General features: G+C 36.2%; 1 protein-coding gene across 1 annotated transcript in view; it reads right to left on the reverse strand.

Annotated features, from left to right (window-relative positions):
* Dhc98D (Dynein heavy chain at 89D) overlaps positions 1-25,979 on the reverse strand; it is a 1,285,966-nt gene that overhangs the window by 1,193,107 nt on the left and 66,880 nt on the right. The window contains exon 6 of the mRNA XM_090406627.1: positions 14,440-14,688. Within this exon, the coding sequence (XP_090262753.1) occupies positions 14,440-14,688 (249 nt within the window). The remainder of the gene's footprint in view (positions 1-14,439; positions 14,689-25,979) is intronic.

The following is a 25,979-nucleotide window of genomic DNA, read 5'->3' on the forward strand; positions in this document are numbered from 1 at the left end:
ACCTAGTTCTAACACCCTTGTTAACTACTCCCTCTACTCAGTTTACTACTCAGTTTCCACGGATGGCCCCTAGTTCTCTCACCAACACACCTGTTCTGAAAAATTTCCTCTGAATTAATCTTGTAAAAACCCCTCAGCAATTTGTATATCTCAATCCTATCACCTCTTTTCCACCTATCAACCAGTTTCTGTAACTCACAAATTTTCAACCTGTTCTGGTATAGAACAGGTTCTGTTACCATCATGGTCACTCACCTCTGCCTCTCCCCCTCTTCCTCATCACCAAGAAATCCTTCGACGCAGATATGTGCACAGTAGTCAAGATGTCGTCTTATCAAGACTCAATAAAGAGGAACAATAACCTGCTTGTCTCTGTTCATCAAAGTATTCTTCAGTAACCAAGGGATCCAATGAGCTGCTTTTGTTATATGTCCTCTAGACTTTAATTCCCTATCCACTAACACTCCCAAATCTCTGGCTTCATCAATTTCCTGAAGTACAACTCCACCAATGTGGTATACAGCTTGTAATCTTCTCACCCCCCAAAATGCATAGCCTTACACTTTGTCACATTAAACTTACATCCATTCTCCTTCGATCCAAGTGGAGGAGAATGGATGTGAAGTTTAGGGGACATCACAAAGATAGCTAATGATTAATACATAGGATTTCCACGATACTGAGAGGCACATTGATCTGCAGGGATAAAAAAAAAAGTTGCGATTCCATTGACTAAAACCCTGATCACACCACATCTAGATTAGTGTACTCAAATCTAGTCATTTGGGTTCGAATAAAATGAAGTAACCATGGAAACTAAACACAGAAATATAACAAAAAATTATGTAAAACTGTACAATGTTAGTTATAAGATAAACTGAGATGGTTTATCTAATGATTAATCTGCAGTCTGGTGGACAGAAGATAAAAGAGTGATATAATCGAGACACTTATACTACTGAGAGATATTTACAGGATTGTCACTTGGGAGATTTCTCATATAGCAGAACAATGGGAAGTAACAATGACAATGGGTAATCCTGAAAGTTGTGAAAAGGAGTGATAAGCAAGAGAGTGAGAATTGACTTTTCTGCATGAAGCATGGCTGGACTACAAAAATACACTGCCTGGGGAAGTGAAAGTACAGATAGTGAAAAGGTTTAAGGAATGGTATGATAGACTTTGCATTGTCTAAGGATCAAGTTTGTTTGCAGAGTTTTTAAAATCTTAAAATCTTTTCTCCATTTAAATCTGAAGTGATTTAATCTCATTCAAAAAGAATTCAAAGTATAACAATTCCATTTTGCTCACTTATATATCAAAAGTAATTTAAATGAATCAATTTTTAATGACTACCTTATGAAAAGTAGAATTTATGCTGAATCAATAAAACAATACAAAGTAATATGTGGCAACTTACAACTACGAATAAACCATATGTTATGAAATAGTAGTATTGCCAGTAAACTCAGTAAAGTATGATATCTGAAAGGTTAAAAATTCTATTTTCCTTTAAATGCATTGACATGATTAATAACATATCACATGCAATTTTCATTTCCTCTGTAGTTTAATGTTCAAAATATTAATGTATTCTGAAGACCAAAAAAGTAAGTTTCTTTTTTCTTTTCTGAAAAAATGAAAGAACCGGCATTTAACAAGCCAAATTTTAGCCAGCTGACTGGATACTAATATTCTATAACTTAAGTTTACAATGCTTAGAATGTTTGAAATTTATACATGGTAATTTATGCTTAGACCTACAAGAACTTTCAGGCAGATTTTTATTAATTGGCTATCTCTCAAACTGATATGAACTTATAGACAATATTTATTGTTATTGCTATAATGGATTTCTAAGCAAAGTAAACACTGTATTTTAAAGAGAGACAGCATTTTTAAATTAACAAATCTAAATAAATAAATAATGTTTTACTTCTTTTCCAAGTTCAGATTTCATTATTTCCTGATGTCCAATGAATTTTAGCATTGGCTGTTTAATCCTCAAAAAGAGATTACGCTCCCAGAAAATAGCAGCTATTAGAGGTGGCATGTTTTTATAACAAGGTGGATTGTCTTTGCCAGAGAGAAACATATTCTCAGTTGTATTAATCTGGATGTAGTAGATTATTACATAGTAGGAGAAAGTAAATATATTTGCTTGAAATTATATAAAAATGGAAGCATATTATAATTTAAAAACAAGATAGCATAAAAATTGTTAAACTATTACACTTGATAATTTGAAACCATATTTAGCTTAATACTCACAAAAATATTATTTAAATTGCAAGCTAAATTTTACAAGCTGAAAAAAACTGATGTTAATGTTAAATTATTCAGTTAAGAGTAGCAATATAAATAAGTATCATTTGAGAGACAAAACTAGTATGATTAAATGCGTGAATAACACAAAGGTAAATAAGTATCTGACAATGGACAGGATGACTAAGAGCAACATCATTTTTGGAACATTGAGAAAAGAAGAGAAATACTTCAGGAATAAAGAAAGCTGAAAATGCAGATTAGGAGGTAAGAGAACAGGTCAGATGATGAAATGCAGTACAATAAGAAGCATGAAATCATGAGAAAAATGGCAAAATTTGAGGGGAAAAATATACAATGAAAATGTAAGTAAAATGAAAGAGTGGGAGAGCAAGATAGCAAGTTGTGAGATGGAGGAGAAGGAGAGCAAGGGGAAGACTGGAAGTACAAAGTAGATAAAACAAAAGGAAAGAAAAAATGATGTAGAAGCATGGGGAATATGTCAGCATTTGGAAGAGAAGAGAATGAAAATCATTATGCATAGATATTATTATACAATTCAGGTATGTGAGATGGAATTTTAAAGAATGTTCCTGAATAAGATGTAGATAGAATGTAGAGAAGAAGTTGGGTGGCATGAATACTCAAACTGATATGTGACTCAGCCAAAGATTTATTTATTTTATTTTTATGAAGAACCCATCCATGAGAGGTTGGTGAACCTATAGTGCATTAGTACCATTGATGGGCAATAAGGACCTTATTCACATTTGACTTGAAAAGATGTGAACTGTATTCATTAGGAAAAATGTGTTGTAAGGTAAGATGCTTCCAGAAGGCAGAAGCAGTGGAAGGGATAAACAAAGAGAAGAAATTTGTTTTATAGGTTTGGGTTGAACTGTGAGAGGATGTTGGTTGGCTGCTGCACATGTTTAGATGGATTTGCAAGAAGGTGAGAGAATTATTGATACCAATTCTAATGAACAGCAGCCATAAAAGAATGCATAGATGATGCATGCTGAGTTGACTGAATGCCTGCAAAAGTGAGTGGAGTGTATTAGTGAGAGAGGGGTCATCAATCAAACTGCTCTTTTCTGCACAGAATCCAGTTTTCAGGGAGTTCTTAGGAGAACCACCCCAGATGTGAGCAGTATTCAATGGTCAGGTGGATTTGTGATTTGTATAGGATCAGGAGCTGTTTGGAGTTAAAGTAATGCTTCGAGCAAAAGAGAAAGTCTAATTTTTTGAATGCAGAATTTTAGATTTGAGTTTAGAGTTATCCCAAGAAGGTAAATTTCATCTTAAACAGACATTTGAGTATTGTTGTGGGTAAGAAAAGGGTTCTTTTTTTTGGCAGGAAATAATGCAGAGCTGTGTCTTGATATCATTTGCTAGAAGTTGACAAGGTTATCCAAATTCCACTGATGAATGTTTTGAAGATCAGAATTTAAGGTAGTAGAAGTTAGAGTTCTGTAGGTTGTAGTGACTTGTGCATTGTATGGTTTGTTAAACAAAAAGAGGAAGTGCAATGTGCTGTCATCAACAAAACTGTACTGGATTACAAGCTAACTGGCAATCCAGTTTATGCATTGTTTATGTATAGAAGGAAAAGTGTGGATGAAAAAAACAGTCCTGGGGATCCCATCATTAGTTGCATAGACAGAAGATAAGGAGCCATGGAGAACCCATCCACCATCACTTGAAGTGAGTGTCCAACCAGAAAGCTGGTTGCCCAATTTCAGAAGTCAGGGGCAGACCAAATGATGAGAATTAACTTAACAGATCTTTGTGCTGAACTCAGTTAAAAGCCTTGGAGATATAAAGGGCAACAACTTGAAATTTGCCAAACCTTTCCATGGCATTTGTGAAGAGATGGATAACATAAGTTAGAAGATCTCCTGTGTAACTAACAGTAATGGAATCAGTACTGTTGGTCATTTATAAGATTATGACTCTGGAGAGTTGGCTATGAAGATCATTTGAGAGAATGTGGATTACAGAGGTTGGTGGATAGGAGGAAAAGAGGAGATATGATAGAGACCTTCATGTTATTTAAAAGATTCTATCATAAGAAATTATAAAAAGAGTGGAGGTTAAGATGGGAAGAATGAGAGGCCATCCCTGTAAGTTGTATAAAGATGTTATGAAGAACTGTGTGAGGAGAAGATTTTTTATGTGGAGAGTTGTTATTGAGTCAAATGCATTGCCTGAGTACATTGTGAATGCAGGTAGTGTAAATAACTTCAAAGTGCATTATGACAGACTTGTTGCTGGTTGAGTGGGCCTCCCACAATGAGTCTGTTGACTCCATGGAGGTTACCAAATAAAAATTATAATTATAGTCTTCAAGGTAGCATAGGAGTTGGCTGTTAATGGTTCATTCCATTACTTCAGAAAAAATTGAGGCGAGTGTCACCCTTCTTAGAAATAGGTGGTATATGGGATAGATACCAGTGGAATAAGAAAGTGTAAATAGGTGGCAGAGAGTGAGAGTCAACTCTGGAGTACACATGTTTACAACATTTGGAGGAATGCCATCAGGGCCAAGCAACTTTTTGGCATCCCATTTTTATGATCTCTTGTTGGCAAAAGGTCAAATGCAGCATTGAGTGTTAAATGTTTGAAAATGATTGGGGACATTCATTATGATCAGCTATACAAGAATTGGAGAAGTAGGAAGCCAAGAGGTTAGCTTTATCTGTGGATGATGATGCAATATTACCACCTGGGTGTAAGAGTGGTGGTGGGAGTAATGTTAAGCAGAAGTTACAGCAAACAGCTTTGGCTAAAGCCCAGAAGGTGTGGCTGCCATTTGTCATAGGATGCAAATTTCCTGCTTTTAGATCTTTCAAGGTCACTTTTCAGTGTGGTGATAATTTTCTTGCAGCTTTTCTGAGATTTGGTGCAGGCAGTACAGGAAGATGGAGGTTTGGATGCAAGACAGTTGCAGTATGCCCAACTCTTTGTCTTGTCACACACACCTGTAAAAGAACCAAGGCAGATAGGTGACAGGAATTTAGGATGGAGCAGGGAACAAATGTTTCCATGGCAACGAGAATTATTCTGAAGATTTGTTCTGCACATGGGTTTGGCTTGTGGCTGGAAACAGTAATTTGACAAAAGAAATGAGGCATAGAAGTTGTGAAGACCGTCCCACTTCACTTTTTTAATAAGTCCATACATTGGATGGATGTGAGTAGTTGTGTATGTGTTGCTCCATGGGGGAAGAGAGAGATCTGCACTACATTGGGGCCAGAGCTGCCTAGAACACAGACAACATTCACAGCATGCTTAGCAGGGTCACCAGTAAGGAGAAGGAGGAGATTGAGGATGTTTGGGGAGTGGTTGGGATTGTCTAATATTCTTTCTGGTGGACATGTGGACAATTTGTGAGATCACTGGTGATTGCAAAAGTCTCAGCCTCTCTACTTGCTTGATCTGTGCAGTTGAAAGAGGACAGCCAGCTGGTGTTGTGGACATTAAAGTCTGAGGAAGATGACTTTGTTGTTTGGAGTTGGATTAAAGGAAATCAACATTTAAGGAAAGGTGATTATTATTATTTATGACACCTCCAAGGAGTCGGAAGACTCATCACAGGAGGATACCCACTATACAACTGTCTCCACCACTACACCGAACCTCTACTACCAATCATCTCCATCAATGTCGTCTACCATCCACCACCACCACCACAACTAGTATTTTTTTATCTGTAAATTGCGTGTGTTCTGATTTGTCTGTATGCGGAATGAAAAACCCAAGTTTCCAGGAGAAAAAACCCTGCTACCTCCGTATGAGATTGGCTAACTCACCTTCGATTGAAGAAGTCCACATAAAGATTCCTCCTGTCACAATGAGAATCGAACTTAGGCCTATTCCAATTGAAGGGCGCAATGTACCATAGTTCTTACAATTGCACTATGGAGACAAAACTTCAGGGGGCACCCAGGATTGAAGAGTTCAGAATGGTTTTTGACATTAAAAGAATGGCAGAAACAGCATATGAATTTGGTAGCATAAGGAAAGGTGATTTTTAGCCAAAGGAGGTAAAAACTGGGAGATTTCAGGTTAGATACTCTCTAGCATGGTATATTGGAGAGAACATATATGCAGATCCCACCTCTGAAGCAAAAGGAGTCAAGGAGTGTGTAACTGGTAAAGCAGAGATGAGTAGTATTTGAGGATGATTAGATTTGAGTTTCTGACAGGAAAAGTAGGTAATGTTTTGGAGACTGGCGAGTTCACTTTTGGTGTAAGTGAACATGATTAAGATTAGAACTGAGACCACATACATTTGTGAAATGAATCTGGAAGGTTCTGTGGAGTTTGCAATTGACCACATGGGTTCCACATGTTCCCAATGCAATGTTTGGTATCAGGTTTCCATGATGAATTATTTTATAATGGAGAATTAATGCTTATTTGGAGAATTTCATTTTCTCATTAGTATCCCTTCTTTATAACTGATTGTCCATGCTTAGTCTCCACTTTTATATTGATCTTCCAGTTCTTGTCATAATTGCCACTTTTTTTTTTTTCACACTGCGCATAATGTGACATCTGGCCAGACTTGTACACATGATGCTGGGCTAGTGCCCTCCGACTTGCTGTTTAAAGCTGATATGAAAATGCAGATTTGCTTATTAGGGTATTGCAGGTCATCACTTTTATTAAGTTCAGGATGTCTGTTCCATCTTTCCATATAAGTGTGGACTAGAAGCCATGACACCTGACATTTTCTTGTAGTCAAAGTTTCATTCTTCAGCAAGCCTGCAAATGCTTCATTTAGCATTGCATCATTGCATCATGCATTAGTTTCAGAATAGACACTGCAGATGAACTCATTCACAGCCTTGACACCAGCCGACAGAAGAAATGAACTGAGACAGCAGAAAGACTCGATTTTCAACACTCCAGTAGAAAAGCATGGAGCCTTCTATGAAAACTAGGTAGTGGCACCCTGACTGCCCAGGAACAATCAGCTATTTCTCCTAACCAATATGCATCACATATTGTCAACACATCAAGATATACCACCAAGGACAAACAACAAACTCTTTAAATAAAAAGAGAACTTACATATTTGAAAAATAACAGACCATCAGATCCTTTATATTCATGACCTTTCACTCTTGAAGATATTAACACTGCTCTAATGGATATGAAACCAGACAAGGCTCCAGGCTTCGATGGAATTCATCCTGATTTCCTGTCTTCAACAGGAAATCAGGATGAATTCCATCGAAGCTCCGTGCAGTCCCATTCAGAACAACAACAAAACTAATTGATAACATGCTAAGCAACTGCCTGTTCCAAGTGTGTATGGATGAGAACAAAAGTAAACAAAGAACACTGGATAATGGACTACTACAAGGGTCAGTTCTGGCTCCCTTCCTTTTTTAACTCACACATCACAGATTTGCCAAATACAGCCTCCAAGAAGTTTTGCTACGCTGATGACATTGCTCTAGCCACCAGACACACCAATTTTACTACAATGGAAGATATACTAACAAACGACCTTGCAGTCCTAGATGAACAATAACAAAATGGAGATTATGCCCAAATCCTAGCAAAACAAGAGTTTCATGCTTCCACTTGAACAATAACCAGACTGACAAAGAACTCATGGTCTACTTCAACCACAAACTACTACACTACAACAGATTCCCAAAATATCTGGGTGTCACTCTGGATAGAACTCTATCTTTTAAACCACATCTCATTAACACAGCATTCAAGCTAAAAACAAGAAACAATATACTGCAAAAACTATGTGGAACAACTTGGGGTGCCTCAGCAACAACACTTCGCTGCACTGCTTTTAGCCTCATTTACTCTGCAGCTGAATACTGCTCACCCATATAGCTGAATAGCACCCATGTGTATTTGGTTGATGCTCAGCTTAACACCACTATGCGCCTTATTTCTGGAACTGTAAAATCAACCTCAACCTACTGGTTCGCAGTGCCAAGCAACATTCCACCTCCACACATCCAACTTTCTTCTACAATACAGCAAAATCATAGAAATCCAAAATCTTCCAAACCACGAAGACATCCCACCCCTAGAAATAAACAGGCTAAAGTCAAGGCACCCTCCAATCTTAACAGCAAAAATATCTTGCAGAGACAAGTTTCAACATGAAGGAGAAGTGGAAAGAGCCCTGGTGTAACACTTCAACAGGGGTCTTCCATGAATTAATGGACCCAACACACATACCTTTGGGTTTTGACCTACCTCGGAAAACTTGGTCTGCCCTTAACCGAATCTGCACCAACCATGGCAGATGTGCAGACCACCTTTACAAATGGAGCATGATTGCCTTACCTAGGTGTGACTGTGGATTCCCCTGCCAGACAATTAATCATATTACAGCAGAATGTGTCCAACATGTATATAGTGAAAACCTGTCAGACTTCATCCATGCTACAGAAAGTGCAGTTGACTGGATAATCAACCTAGACATAGAGTTGTAGCCTATTCTTGAGTGTCTCTTTTATGACTGTATTATGTCTTATTATTGTACATATGTCTATTACTATTGTCCATATATATTAAGGATTAATGTAATGTAACTTTTCATGTGTGAGCCATACGCTAAATTAATAATAATGTGGATTTGTGATCTCTGAAGGAAAGAAGGATTTGTACAATGCTGATGGACTGCATCTAAATGGTTTTGGTGTTAGGTGTCTGGAGAGAGCTCTGTTCACTGAAGATTCACTCTAGGATATTTTAGGGAATGGAGTTTATCCTAGGAGAGCATATCAGAGTTGTTAATTTAACATGTGGTTTGAATGTGCTGGGAAGGTTATATTTTATTAGTACTTTGGCTGTCTTTTCAGATAGAGCTTAGACATAGTGGTGTTTTGTTCTTGTGTGTTTGAGGAGAGGGAGGAGGATTAAGAAGGCATGTAGTATTTCATCTATTTTGTAGGAGCTGTAGCCATTGGCCATGAAAATATGGTGAAGATGTTTAAGTTTGAATTATAAACACATTAACACAAGAATATTTTAATGTTTGCCAAATATTTCAGTCTGAAACTAACAGACTATCCTCAGTGGCTTGATTAGGAACAGTTTTTGCAAGGTGGAATACAAACAATTGATCATTCAAAAGCAGAACGAGCCACGTGATGATATAGTGACATCTGTGTAAAAGACGAGTCTTGGACCAGAGAATGTTGTGGCTTATCTCTATCCCATGCTTCGCCAAATCCAGACATATCAGATTTGTTGTGAAGAATGTTAAGCATTAAAGAGAGGTAAATTTCATCAGAGTGAAGAATAAATTATAGGTATTAATTCACAATTTCATATAACAATCTCGATTTATAAATTCAATTAAAGAAAATATTAGACTAATGTAAGAATTAAAGGTCTCAATTAAAAAAAAATAATGTTAGTGTGTTATCCAGATTAAACTTTCCCATATTTTTGACAAGGATATACAGTCATTTCAATTCAAGTTAGGGTGTTGAAGTAAGACCTCAGCACTCTCTTTGAATAGGCGTTCGAATTTATAGAGACATTGTGTAGAAGGCGAGTCTTGGACCAGAGAATGTTGTGGCTTGTCTCTATCCCATGCTGTGCCAATCCAGACTTATCAGATTTGTTGTGAAGAATGTATGATTGATGTTCTTATATTCTTTTTTCTATAGAGCATCTGGTTTGTCCAAAGTACGACAGATTGCAGTTACAAGGAACTTGATATACACCAGGCAGAGACATAGTTGAGCGTTTATCTTTCATCATCATCATCATCAAATTCCTGCCATGTACCCTCAAGGAGTGTACAGGATATGACAGTACTACATGAAAAAATTACATCATTACTAACTTCCTATCTACAATTTCCCTCCAAATCAGCCGGTTACCTGTCAAGACTCCAACATTATCAGATCTTACATTTCTATCGTCTAAGGCACTTTGTACCATATCAATCCATCTATATCTTGGTCTTCCTCTGGGTCGTTTTCCTGCCAACCTGGCAGAGAACACTTGTTTTGCTAATCTTTCCTCACCCATTCTGTTTAGGTGACCATACCACCTGAGATTAGCTCTGCTAACGCATTCCTGGATGCTGACAATGTCAAGTTCTTTCCTAATATCCTCATTTTTAATATGATATTTCCATTGATGCCATCTGTTCATGCCTCTAATCTTTCTCAGTACTCTCATATCTGTGGTCTCTAGTCTTTGGTCAAGTGTTTTACTTATGACCCAGCTCTCAGATCCATAAGTTAAAACTGGTTTGAACACTGTCTTATATACAGCTAATTTAGTGTTCCGACTAATTTCTCTCTTATTCCATATGAATTTATTCAATTGACTTCCCACCATACCAGTTTTGCTGATTCTGTTGTCTATTTCTCTATTTAATTTACCATCTTCACTAAAAATAGTGCTTAAGTAGCTGAAATGTTTTACTTGTTCCACAGGTTCACCATTCACAACACAGTTGACATTTTCAATGATTCTGCCTATTTTCATTGTCTTTGTCTTTTTATTGCTGACCTTCATACCATATCTATTACAACAGCTATTCAATTTAGTCAGAGAAGCTTGCAGACTTGTAGCAGATTTATTTAGAAGTATAACATCATCCGCATAAAGCAAAGCGCTGACATTAACATCTCCAATTTTGATATCAGGTTTAATACCACTTTCCTTCATAATGTGAACCATATAGATAATGAATAACAGAGGGGATAACGTACATCCTTGTCTCACACAGATTTAACATTAAACCATCTTCCTGTACTTCCTTCAATTCTAACTGCTGACTTACAACTCAAATAAAGACTAAGTATTGGTTGATATAATGCCCCATTGACACCATATAACCGCAGCATATTGAATAGCTTCTCTCTTGGCACCTTGTCATATGCCTTTTCCAAATCGACAAAACTTAAATACAGATCTTTGTTATATTCCCATGCTTTCTCGACTATTTGTCGTAAAGTGAAGATCTGATCCTGACAGCCCCTATTTGGCCTGAATCCAGCTTGTTCTTCACCAAGCTTTTCTTCCACAATTCTTCTCAACCGTTTCGCAAGTATGCTTGCATAGATCTTGCCAGGAACACTCAGTAGGGAAATACCTCTGTAATTCTCACATGCAGTTTTATTTCCCTTTTTATATATGGGTACTATGAGAGCTCTACTCCAATCATCGGGAATTTGTCCCGCTGTCCAGGCTTTCTGAACTATGCAGTGCAGCCACTGTAAGACTCTTATACCACCATACTTCAGCATTTCTGGTCGAATATCATCTACTCCTGCTGCCTTTCCACATTTCAAGCCTTTGATGGCTTTTTCTACTTCAAGTATGGATATGTATTCCTGACTGCATGCCTGGTCAGTGTTTTTTATCACTGTGCTGTCATCACTGATTGTTTCATTTAGCAGTTTTTCAAAGTAATTACTCCATACTTCAAGGATTTCTTTTTCTCCTGTTTTCATGTCACCTTTATCATCTCTAACTCCTTTTACAGCACTCTTTCCTCCATTCCTAAGCTTCTTCAACAACCTCCAGAATATTTTGCCACCTTCTTGATATTTATTTTCTATATTCTTGCCAAAGTCCTCCCATGACTTTTGTTTAGCTAGTTTTACACACTGTTTAGCTTTCTTACATTTGTCTCTGTATTCTGTAAGAGTAAAAGCTGACTTATTTGCCAGGAACTTTTGATATGCTTTCTTCTTTTCCTTCACTGCCTCTTTAACTTCCTGTGTCCACCAGGGAGTTCTGATTTTTTTATCCTTGCACACAACTTCACCACATGCCTATCTGGCAGAATCAGTCAATGTTTTCTTCAGAGTTTGCCACTGAATCTCCAAGGTTTGATTCCTGTTCTCAAACTCTTTCATTTTCTTTTCAATAATCTTTGTGTATTTTAGTCTACAGTTCACATCTGAGAGCTGCTCAACTTTTATTCGCTTTAAAACTTTCTTACATGTTATTCTTTTCAATATGAAATTCAATTTTATCCTGCTCAAGACTAAATAGTGATCACTTCCAATTTCAAATCCTCTGTACACTCTGGTGTCCTGCACCAGGGAGAAAACATCACTATCAACAATAACATAGTCAATGAGACTTTTCTTATTCCTAGCCTCTTCTCTCCATGTGAATTTGTGCACATTTTTATGTTGGAACATGGTGTAATAACCAGTCCATGTCCTGAGTAGAAATCCAACAGATATTTGCCATTATTATTAGCTTTATTCTTTTCTCCAAATTTTCCCAAAATATTTTTGTATGTCTCACAATCATTTCCTACTCTGCTATTTAGATCTCCAACAAGGACCAACTTTTCCTTTTTCATTGTGTCAGTTGCTTTTTCTAAAGCCTCAAAAAATTCCTCCACTTCTACCTTAGTAGAACCTTCTCGTTGTCCAGTTCCCCATTCTCATATATGCCCACATTACTCTACTTGAGACTGACTGCCATTCAAGAAGATTAGCCTCGTATTTTGTGTTGAATACTATGGCTACTCCTTCTTTTCCTTGATTGTCATTGCCTGAATATAACATTTTGTATTTATTGCTCAGAAAGATCTCACCAGTTTTGGTCTTTTTTGTTTCAGTCACCCCTATTATGTCGATCTGGTACTTATCTAATTCCTCAGCTAGCTCCATTTCTTTGGCATTCAGGCTTCTTACGTTGATAGCTCCGATCTTTAACTCTGGTGATGTTGAGTTGGGGTTTGTTTTCAGATTTGTTCCAGTAGCTGACTTTTCGCTGTTCACCCTGGTTCCCTGGCGAAAACAACGGGGGCCTTGTTTAACTGGGCGATGCCCCAGCTGGCATGAAATTTTGTCATGTTGTACCATCATTTTTTATTTTGGTTTAACCAATAAGAATACAATTTGGTCGGCTAAATCCCAAATTGCCAGTCCATCCTCATTCGTTCAGTATCAAAGAAGATACCCAACAGGGTGCACCACGAGAAGGTGAGGATTGGACATTAGGTCAGAAGCCCTGGTTGGTTCTCCACATTCCTTTAAAGGCTATGTGGAGGTCTCCTCTCAGTTATACAGCTTTGACCCTTAAGCACCCCTTATCTTTTATCTTAAGCACCCCCTTAGCGTTTATCTTTAAAAGTGGGGAAATAGGTGGATATTTTGTTAATAGAGATATAAGTGGCTGTTAAATCATATTTCTTCAGAATTCTTGAAATTCGTTCTGAAATCCCGGAAATATATGGAATTGGAATTTGACGTATTGATTCTTTGTTGTTCTGGATTGGATTGTAGGAATAGAACAGATGTTGTGTAGTTTTTTTTTTTTTTTTTGTGTGTTAACTTGTTTATAATTCTTAATTTAATGTCACAAGTGTCTCTCAAGAATAGAATATTTGAGTTTGGTGGAAAGAGCTGCATCATTAGAACAAATAGCCCTAGCTCTATGTGAAAGTGTTTTCAGAATACCATACTGTTGGGTTGGATGATGAGTTGATTGTTTATGTAGATATCTTCCTATGTGTATGTGCTGGCTTTCTATAAATGGAAAAAAAAAGTGAACGATATGAAATGCAGGTGACTAATGACTAAATTAAGAAAAGGGAAACAGTTATTAGATTCTTTTTCTACTATGATGTGAATTTTGGGTGTTGGATGTTTAGGTAAGTGACAAAAGAATCCAAGGTGTGTTTGTCTGTGGGGCCAAATGACAAACACATCATCAACAAAGTGTAACCACACTAAGAGCTTGTATGTAGCTGTAGTAAGTATTTTGCTTACAAATTTTTTTTATAATTTCGTTAGTTTGATCTTGTAATACCATTAAAATAAGTTATATGGATAATATTCAATACTTAAGCTTATCTATTCACAAACATCACTGTTGGATGGATGGTTTAAGTTTCCTGTGTAGCTTTCTTATGTCCAAGTAAGATAAAAGGCTTGTCAAAAGTTCTAAATTACTTTGTATGTTTCAACACCATGTTGAAATATACAAGTAATATATGATGAGAAAAAAAATCAGGTAAAACCATTACCGTAAATCATTCAAAATTAGTAAAGGCATTTAATTTTACTGCACTGTGATATTTTTGTGGAATATTATGAGAATTAATAATTATTATTAATAAATTAAAATAAAAATTAATGTAAATGATTTTATTCTAATTTTTCTCTTTAAAAATAACTAGAAAAGAAATCTCACCTCCTTTAGATACTGATTCAAGATATCATTATACTTATTCATCACAAGTTGTCTTACAGTAGGAGATGCATCTGAATGTTTGAAACTATGTACTAGGGCAAATGCATTTTCAGAAGATCTCAATGATTTGAAAATATCATCAATTAAATATTTTGTTTCTTCTTCTAATGTACAAACTTCCCGATTAAATGATTCCATCACTTTCTTCCACAATTGTTTTTGTGCTGGTTCAAAAACATCAAAATCAGCCTACAGTTAAAAAAAAAAAAAAATCAGCAATTTCAAAATTAGTGTGACTAACTGAAAAAGGCAAATTGACATGCAAAATCTAAATGTCATAACAACAATGGCACTTAGGCTTGTATGTCCTTTGCTCTGAGGGATTTTTAGACCCAAGATCACACATCACAGATAAAACAAAATCTTTAAACATATGCTGCAATTAATTCTATCATTATTATCATATTATCAGGCCTACATGAGAGAGTAGAGCCATCATGGAATGTCTCCCTAAACTAGCATCATCAATCTTATTGTGTCATAATTCATGACATAATAAGTTTATATTGTATCATGTAAACTCTTCACATAATTCAGTTATGCATTCGCTCATCCATGGCTCTATATAAACATCTACTCCTCATCACCTTATTCAATATATTCTTATTAACTACCATGGCAAGATGACTTCTAGTGTTCTCCTCTCCACATCCATTCTATGAATAATCCCTTCCATTTTTGCATTTCCAACAATTTGGAGGAGAGAGAGATGTTAGATAAATCAGGTAGTGGTTAGATGGATGAATAGCATTATTAAGTAGGAGCTGTAGAGAAAAAAAAAAACATTGTGGTGGGAATATAAAGAAAATGTGTTGAGCCAGTTGGTGAGGTAGTACTAGTCACAGACAAGAAGGGTGACCTGTATGGTAAGGAAGGTCATAGATGTGCACTTTCTTAAGGATACAATTTTCATAAAGCAAGAGAATAAACAGTAGCAAGAACAAAAATGAACAAAATTACAACAACAACAACAACAAGCACTACTGAAGAGCAATTGTATCTAGGATCAAAAAAATGAAGCACAATTATACACGAAAAGACACACTAAACTATTTAAAACATTGTTTTCTTAGCTCAAATATATTGCTAGATCCACTTGCAACACTACTGAGAAATGTTTTATTCATTGCAGATTTTGAATATATTGCAGAATTGAGTGTATCTTGCATGAGCAGAAATTGTTATTTTTATTATTATTATCATTATTATACATCTATGGAGTCAGAAACTCATTGCAGGAGAAACTATTACACACAGAGCTTACTCAACCATGCCTTAAACTCAATCAATGTATATGCATTCACAACACACTCAGGCAAAGAACTCCAGTCAGCAACCACTCCCCATGCAAAGAACTTTCTTTATTTATACAGTTCTCCACATCACTGTCATTATCTGATGTGATTACTTCATAATCTGTGCAATGCAGACCCTAAACTTCAGGTCCTTGTCTACCACCACTCCAAGATCTCTAATCTTCTCTTCAAAGTACCTTCTAATCTTCTAATCTTCTCTTCAAAGTAACCTTCTTCAAAGTTTCCCCACCAAGTGTATACTTTTGGTAGTAAGAAGTGTCATGAGAGAAGTAGCAGTGTGTAAAGAGGAATCCTGTTTTAGATAAGTTTTTGAAATAATTAATAATATATAAGTGTGGGTTCATGAGTAAGAGTTGCTGTAAAGGTTGTGCACTTGCAGTGTTATTAGTGTGTGGGATTTTTTGTTTAAGTTTATTTACGAATTTGCTGAAATTAGAGTTCAGTATAGTAACCAGCGAAGGAAAGGTGGCAGTGGCTTTGTCCACACAAGAATTAAATTTCGATTTCAGTCGTTTTATGAAATGTAAAGTGTGCTTTGTGTACTCATTTGATTATATAGATAAAGTGAAGATATTTAAGGCAAATGAAAGAAGGGTGTGAGCTGAATGAGGACTTGATGAGTGCTAATATGTTGATAATTGAAAGTGTTAGTAGAGAGAATACCACAAAGAGGATGATTGCTCATCTGATAGAAAAGGATGATATAAAAGAGCAGCGAAAAAATGTTAAAAAAGTTTTGAAAAAGAGAACAAGCGATCTGAGAAATGAAACAATCAATGGTAAGAAAGACAAAAGTGAAAAAGTGAAGCAAATTTATTGGAAGTTAAAAAACTTCATTTTTTAACTTCTGCCAAACTTTTTTAACTTAACAAAGTGCAGTTAAAGATAAAGTGGCAAGCAGTGTTGACTGCAAACTAGCATGTATGGCTGGAAACAAAATTGAGAGAATGAATGAGAGAGAAAATGTGACGTAATGTTTGCAAATTTGAAATTTCGAAAGAATGAATGAATTGGTTAAGATGAGGCAAGAGATGAAATGGATGTGGAATGAAGTTAAGAGAATTCTAGATATAAATAGAAGAGTGAAAATGATGAAAACAAATAATGTATATAAAAGAGGTAAGGAAAGACCTGCAAGTGGCATTGTATGGTGACTCAATTATTAAAGGTGTGCTGCATGAGAGGATGCACAAAGTATGTTTTACTGGAGGTAGAATAAGTAGAGTGATTGAGGCATTAGATATGAGAAGCAAGCAAGCAAAAGAGCTGGTAATTGTAATAGGTACAAATGACTTCACTGCGAACAAAGAACACATCAGACTGAATATCAGGAGACTGTTGAGATAGATAAAAAAAGAATACTAGTGCAATAGAAAAGGTAGTAAGCATGTTGCCCAGGTATAATAGTGGTGAGATGAGGTGGAGAGCAAGGATTATGAATGATCTGTCAGCAGAAATGTGTGAGGAGAAAGGAGTGCAGTTTGTTAATGTGTGGAATGAGTCTGAAGGACGAAGTTAACTGTATAGGAATGACAGACTGCATTTGAGTGATTTTGGTGTGAGTTCCTTGGAGAGATTGCTGCTGGAAGATAGAAAAGTGAGTGCAGAGAATGAATCTGATCAAGTGGGAAGCGACGTGGAAGAACTGGAGAATAAGACAGGAAAGACTCAAGAGGTGGTTATGAATGAAGAAGTGAGCAGCATGAGTATAGAGAAGAAGAGATCAGGTGTGCAAGACAAACAGGGAAACGGAAAGGCTCAGGGTACACAGAGGAACATAGTGTGAGAAAGGTAGATGCTCCAAAGAGGATGTGAATGCAAGAGTACACAATAAGGGAAAGGGATGACCTGGGATCAAGGGAAAATAGCTGGATTTGAAGAAGGTTATAAGATGAATAAGGAGAAAAAGAAATGGCTCAAGTTAAGCATGGAGAAGTCATATCAAATAAGTGGTATCAGTGAAACTAGCTATAGATCCAGGAATAAGCTGCTGTGTTTGTATACAAATGCTAGAAGTGTAAGAAACAAGGCAAATGAAATGATTGCTTTAATTGAGTCTGTTCATCCAAGAATTGTTGAAATAAGTGAGACATGGTTGGATGAGGATGACATCCTGCCAGGAACAGAGATGGAAGGGTATGATGAGTTTCGTGAAGATAGAAAGTGTAAAAAGGGATTGAGAGTACAATTGATGATAGAGAAAGAGTTATGTCCATACAAAGTAGAGATGAAAGAGGGAAATAGTGCCAGTGGTTTTGAGGTAGTATGGTAGTATGGTTAAATGAGATAGAGGTGAATAGAATGAACTACTTAATTGGATGTTGTTATAGACGCGGTAATGTGGATGGTAGTGACTATGAAATGTGTAATCAGACCAGCCAAGCAAATAAGAAAAGGGTGATCATTATGGACGATGTTAATTGTGGCAATATAGACTGGAATAATGAGATAGCAACTGGAAGCAAAGAAAATGAGTTTCTTGAGTTTTTGACAGATAACTACCTCAGACAGTATGTAACAGAGGACACACGAGGATTGAGGATCTTGGATTTGATCATCTCATCATCATCAATTATATATATGAGGTGTCCAATCACTCCAGTTGGTGAGCATGACCATGAATTGATTACCCAGGTGGTTGCCGGCAGTGAGGGCCATGTGAGAAAAGGGTATATGTAGAACTACAAGGCAAGTGATTATGAGGAGCTCAGGAGACAGCTTGTAGGAGTAGCATGAAATAAGGAGTTAGTTGGAAAAGAGATCAATGCAGCTTGGGAGATATTCAAGAATTATCTAGTAGAAGCAATGACTAAATGTATTCCAAGAGTCAGAAGGTTAAATAAGGTAGGTGTGAAATGAATGAATGAAAGCATGCATATAGAGGAAAGAAGCATTATGGAGGCAGCATAAGAGAAATGGTAATAACAAAGACCAGGCAAGGAGGGTGACTTGGTTGGTAAGGGTAGCAGAAGTGAAGTATGAGCAGCAGTTAGCTAATGAAGCCTAAAAGAATATTAGGGAGTTCTTTCGATATGCAGCCTGCAAAAAAAATGAATGTTTACGGAACGATGACATTGATTGGAAAAAATGGTATAAGGACAACTGCTGTGGAAGATATAGTGGAGATACTTAATGAGCAGTTCATAAAGGTCTTTCATGCTTGCGAATGTGACATCATGGACAGATTGAGAGCAGTTGATGATGGGTAGGAGAGACTGAATGTAAGTGCGCATGAGGTGTATTGGGAATGGAGCCAAACTTGATGTTGATAAGGCTGTTGGATTTGATAATATATCACCATGTATTTTGAAGGGATGTGCCAGGGAATTGACATCTGCCTTGACATATTTTTTTAATATGAGTCTTGCACAAGTTCCAAAGGAGAGGAAGGAGGGCAATACTGTGCGACTTCATAAGGGAAGTGATAGAACTCAAGCATCAAATTATAGGTGTGTGCCTATCTGTGTGTCAGGTGTTGTGGTTAAGTTGTTGCAGAGGCTGGTGAGAACTAGGATTCAGAATTGGGTTGACAACAATGGTATTATCTTTCATGGATAGCATGGATTTACTAAAGGAAGATCATGTTTTAGTAATCTACTTACTTATTACAATAAGGTAACTGCTTCCATGAACAGAGGAGAAGGATACATAGTAATATACTTAGATTTTGCAATGGCTTTTGATAGATTACCTCAAGATAAATTGATAGTCAAACTGGAGTGGATGGAATTGGATGTTAGATTGGTGCATCGGATTGGATACTGACTATCTGATAAGTATCAGCAATGTGCATAGGGGTAGCAATATCCAGGAAGAGGAAAGTCACTAGTGGTGTGCCTCAGGAGTCTGTTTTAGGGCCATTGCTGTTTAACCTGTATGTTAATGTTATTGGCAAAGATTTGGATGGAGATATTCATTTGTTTGAAGATGATGTAAAGTTGGGACAAACTATGAAGAATAGAAAACATGTTGAGGCCTTACAAGAAGACTTGAATAAATTGAGTGAATGGACACAGAAATGGGGATGCAAGTTCAATATTACAAAATGAAAGGTTTTAAAATTTGGGAAAAAAAGATGGGATATAGAATTTATGCTTGGTGGGGATATATTGTAAGAGGTAGAGGAAATAAGAGATCTTGGGGTGATAGTGGATAAGGATCTGAAATTTAGGGGACACATTGACAAAACTGTGAAGACAACACAAAGAATTCTGGGAATGATGCAGAGGACACCGACTTGTAAAAGTAAGGAGATTCTTGTTCCATTGTATAAGGCTTTGATTAGGCGATGCAGGGACTACTGTGCACAGATTTGGTCACCTAGTTTTCAAAAGGGCAAAGAGATGTTGGGAAAAGGTCCAGACGTGACCGACTAAGGTAGTTTCTGATCTCCGGAATGTTGAATATGAGGAAAGGTTGAGAAGATGCAATTTACAGAGTCTAGTGCACAGGAGGAACAGGGGTGATATGATAGAGACCTACAAGTTAGTAAGGGGTTATTATAGGATCAATATTGGAGAGGGTTTTACAGAAAACAGTAGGAGAATCAGGAAAGTACCAGAGGTCATCCCTGGAAGCTGTATAAGGAGGGTGTGAGCAAGAGAGTGAGAAGCAGGTTTCTTGCATGCAGATTTGTGAATGATTGGAATGCCTTACCTGAGAGCATAGTCTGATGAATTTGAGTGTGCTTAAGGTGCGGTATGATGAGCTGTGTGTGTGTGAAAAAACGATCTCCTAGATAATTGTTTGACTCCATGGGGGGTCTTGAGATAATAATATTTTTCATTCCATTGTTGGTTACCAAATTTCAGAACTGCATACTTTGCAACATTGAACTAATAGTTCCACTTAGCTGCCCATTCATACAATCTACTCAAGTCAATCTAAGGCCACAACATTTGCTTTTACTGGAAATATGCAAACAGGTGCATATCTCCAGTAATTATTATCATCATCGTCATAACACTAATTACAGGTATAGACCATATTGGTCTGTTCCGGTCTCATTACCATTCAATGTCCTTTTTTGAAGTCTACCCTGCCTTCTCTTTCCAATTGGCTTATATTTTAATATTTGTTGAGGATGTCAGGTATTGGCTATTCGGTTGACATATTCAATCCATTTTTGTTTATAATTGTTTAGTTTTTTCCTATTGATTTTGTTTTTAGTTCCTTTAAAATGTCTTTGTTCCTTTTTTGATCTAATAATGCATATTTTGCAGTTCTTCTCAGAAATGTCATTTCACTTGTTTTTATTCTTTGTTTATCTTGTTTGTTTATTGCCCAAATTACACTGCCATATAATAATGTAGGCACTGTTAAAGTATTGTATATTTTCAAGCATGTTTCTTTTTGTACTATATTTGGGTTGAGTGTTCTATTTAGAAGGCTTATAATCTGTAAAAATTTTGAAGTTTTTAATTTTATGTCTTTTTCTCCTTCATATGATATTTCACATATCATATGAAGGAGAATATCTGTTCTATCATATAAATAAGAGAACAGACAAATATTTATCTGTTCTATTATTTTATTATTAATAACTATTTTGCTTCTAACAGGAGTTTGTCCACAAAATGCCTTTGTTTTAGTTTTATTTATGGAAATTTTCATTCCAAATTCTTCTACTATAATGTTTAAATTATATATTGCTCTTTGTAAATTGCCTTCCTTATCTGATATTATTACCTAATCATCTGCAAATAATAGCGTATTTATCTGTTATTCCAGGAAATTTCTATAATTTCCTTGATTGTTTAAGGTGTTCCACTGTATTAATATTTAATTAATGTAAATATTGAAAAGTGTTGGAGACAGAGAACATCCCTGTCTTACTCCTTGGTTTATAGATTGTTTTTCAGACAACTTTTAATTTATTTTTATTTCATTATCTTTATATATATATTCAATACTGCATGTAGTAAAATATTAGGTATATTTATTCTTTGTAATATATCAAACAGTATATATCTTTTTACTTTGTCAAATGCTTTTTCGTAATCTATAAACAAAAGGTGAGTTTCCAAATTAAATTCTCTTTTTATTTTCTATAAGTAGTTTTAAACAGAAAGCTGCATCCATTGTAGAGCACCTTTTTCTAAATCCATGTTGACATTCTAATAATATTTTTTCACTGTATACAAGGTGGAATCAAAAGGTTTCGAGACTAGGTTTGTAACACGCCAACAGATGTTGCCGCGTTACACGCATTGTCACATTGTCACTGCACTGCACGCATTGTCACAGGGAGCACCTACCTACATAAGTCAGTGTGCCGAAAGACATAGTCCTGTGTACATCGGGAGCTGTGCAACTAATGCTATTCTGACCACCTGTGTTACCACATCTGCGACTTCATCATGGATAGCAAGTTAGAACAAAGAGCAAGATTCTGTAGGAGCAAGATCGTGTCATTGATTGGGACATTGGTGAAAAGGGAAGTTATGTCAAAGCTGGTTGCCCGTGCGCCCAGAATTTATGGCCTGCCAAAAATACACAAATCTGGCACACCACTTCGCCCGATCGTTGAAGGAATTGACAGCCCAAATTATCACTTAGCAAAAAAAATTAGCTGCCACACTCAAGGAATTGTTAGGTCAGTCCCCTTCCTACATAAAAAATACACAACATTTCATCAGTAAAATCAAAAACATTACACTCACCGACCAAGATTTATTAGTCAGCTTTGACATAACTTCCCTTTTCACCAATGTCCCAATCAATGACACGATCTTGCTCCTACAGAACACATTTCCACATGACATCACGGCCCTTTTTGCCCATGTACTCCGCTCCGGATATTTCGTATGACAAAACAATTTTTACCTTCAAAAAGAAGGTACAGCCATGGGCTCACCATTTTCTCCCCCAATAGCTAACTTTTATATGGAAGACTTTGAGCAACATGCTCTAGAGACTGCATGTCTAAAGCCCAAAATTTGGCTCAGATACGTCGACGATATTTTCGCCATTTGGCCCCCACGGCCGCGAAGCTCTAAATACATTCCTTAGCCACCTAAACAAACAACACAAACGTATCCAATTCACCATTGAAATGGAAAAAAACGACTCTCTTCCTTTCCTAGACACACTTGTCACACGTTTTCCCTCTGGCTTTCTCTCCTTCTCAGTTTACCGCAAACCTACACACACAGGCCAATACATACACAAAAATTCTTACCACCACCCAACACAAAAATTAAGTGTCATAAGCACCCTTAAACACAGAGCCTTAACTATTTGTTTGAATGAACAGGCTCTAAACCAGGAATACAAAATCATCAACCAAACATTTATCAAAAATGGATACAATAAAAAAACTATTCACAAGATCCTCCATAAAGATACCAGTAAGAACAAAAAAGATTTCAAGAATGCTATTGCCATTCCTTATGTTAGAGGCATTTCTGAAAAAATTGACAGAACACTTCGCAAATACAACATTAAAACCGCCTTTAAACCCCCAAATAAGCTAAGACACCTACTCAGTTCCTCTAAAGATCCTCTTCCACACCTAGCACACAGAGGGGTATACAAAATACACTGCACATGTAACATACCATACATAGGGGAAACAGGGCGAACTATCCCAATCAGACAAGACGAACACAAACGACACATTAAATACCTCCACTTCGGTAAAACAGGCCTTTCTGACCATGCACTCCAAACATACCATAGAATTGACTGGAAAAATACCAAGTCCCTACACCGCACCAAAACCTGGTTTGAGATAAAATTTAAAGAGTCATGTGAAATGCTCAAACACAACCCAAATCTCAACAAAAATGATGGCCTCACCATTTCAAGAATGTGGAGGACCCATCTACAACCTGTATAACATCCTAAACTAGCATTGGAAAAAAATTCCCACTACCTGGTGACCTGGTGAAGTGGTTAGAACATTCAATAGCAACTGAAAGAAATCATTTTGTAACTGTCCAGAATATTAATACATGAGGACTCTAACAGTTTATTGTAGTTGCATTTATCTATTTATAATATATATATATATATATAATTTTTTTTTTCTTTATTTATTTATTTTTGTTTTTCTTTTCTATCACTAGAGGTCAGGCTAGAAAAAAGATTTATTAACTACCTAGATTTAGTTTACTGGTATAGAAAGCATGAGCACGTAGCTTGGTTCTGTATACAGTTGTATTCTTCCGATGATGACCTCGATATAGAGGTCGAAACATCAAGTTTTATTTTATTTGTAATTAATAAAATAATCTGTTCAACACGTGTGTTTTTGAGTCCCTAAATCTACAAATATGAGTGCTGATCACCGTGTAACCCTAAAAGAAAGAATTTTCTAGATATGTTATAAATTTTTCCCAGCCTTCTCTGTGTTTCTTTCTGGTTTCTCTTTTGGCTATTGCTCATCTTTTTTTATATTCAATTTCATCTTCTTCTTTTTTGCTACTTAACCATCTTTTAAAAGCCAGCTTTTTATATTCAATTATTGTTTTTATTTCACTGTCCCATATATGAAATTTAAAAATTTTTTTTTTTTGTGTTCCTAGACTTTCATATGCTGCTGATGCGATAATTTCTTTTATATTATTCCATTCTTTCTCAATGTCTTCATTTTCTTGTATTTTTTCTAAGTGGTTATTAATCCTCTGTTGGTATAAGTTTCTTATACTTGAATCATTCAGTTGTCTTACTTTGTAATTAGATTTTGTTTCTCTACTTTGATTATTTTTTTGTATTTTTTGTAGCCAGTTTGGTGGAAATCTTAGTTTTGCCTGTACTAAATAGTGATCTGTGTCAATTTTTAGCTCTCTTCTAATTTTAACATCTAGGAAGAGGTTTATAATAAATTTAGTTTAATCCTTTATCCAAGTGTGTGCAAACAAAGTTTGCACCTGAAAGTATCTTCAGGACTGGGGTAAAGTGGTACAACACTGGGCAACTCCTTGCAAAGGAGTTGCCTGGTGTTGTACCACTTAACCTCTTTAGCTCGCTCCACCTTGCAAAGGTGGAGCAAGCTACCAACACTCCTATCTCAGTATCTCCCATAATGCAAAACACATCTCCTTGCAGATATGTATAATGTTATGCATTAAGGGAAGGCCCACTACCCAGACTAGTTTCGACCTTTATTGAGGTCTCTTCAGTGGGAGCCAGGCCCAAGTGGAGATACCAAGGCAGAAGCATTAGCAAGGTCGTCTCCTCCTATAGGAGCTGCCAAACAGTGTGTCACCTTTTTATTAAATTACTCTGGATTTAGAGAAAGATGTTGAAAGTTTATTTTTCACTTGGTCAGACTATAATAAATTTAGTTTAATCCTTTATCCAAGTGTGTGCAAACAAAGTTTGCGCCTGAAAGTATCTTCAGGACTGGGGTAAGGTAGTTGCAAGGAGTCGTCCTGGTGTTGCACTACCTTACCCCAGTCCTGAAGATACTTTCAGGCGCAAACTTTGTTTGCACACACTTGGATAAAGGATCATAGTCTGACCAAGTGAAAAATAAACTTTCAACATCTTATTTTATGGATAATGATCCCTCAATGGAGTGCTCTGGAAAATTCATGAGACAATTGGATATTTTTTTAGCTCCATATTATGAACTTAATAAAAAAAATTGCAGCATAGTCTTATTACTGACTTCTTGATAACTAAACCAGCCGAAGTATGCAAAGAGAATTATACAACTGATGTCCAAGAGATTTCAAGTGATGATGATGTCTGGCCACTCGTAAATAAAGAACATCTATGTTTTGAAGACAGTGATGACGATTAAAATATGCACTTTATTTTATTTTGCCTAAAACATTTATGCATTATGTGAAATGAAGTTTTCGTACAATTTGTATTTCTAAGTTTATACTATGTATTTTGTTTTATAGTTTATGTTTTCTTAACTTATATGAATTACCTGAAGTAAATAAAAATATTTTTTTGTTGGATATGTCATTGTTGTTTATATAATTTAAAAAAAAAAAAACAATTTCGGAACATAACCCTACTTTTTCTATGTGATCTGAGTTTCGCATAACGCGATTTATATAACGAGGCATTTCTGTGGAACCTAACATCCATGTTATACGAGGGTTACCTGTATACATTTGTCATCTTGTTATTGTACGTAAGTAGGTAGGTAGATCATACTTTACCAAGTAGATCATACATGGTAAAGTATGATCTCCCTTTAAC

Source organism: Typopeltis vanoorti, chromosome 16 (assembly GCF_054136105.1).
Source record: "Typopeltis vanoorti isolate ZY-2024b chromosome 16, IOZ_Tvanoo_1.0, whole genome shotgun sequence".
NCBI lineage: Eukaryota > Metazoa > Arthropoda > Arachnida > Uropygi > Thelyphonidae > Typopeltis > Typopeltis vanoorti.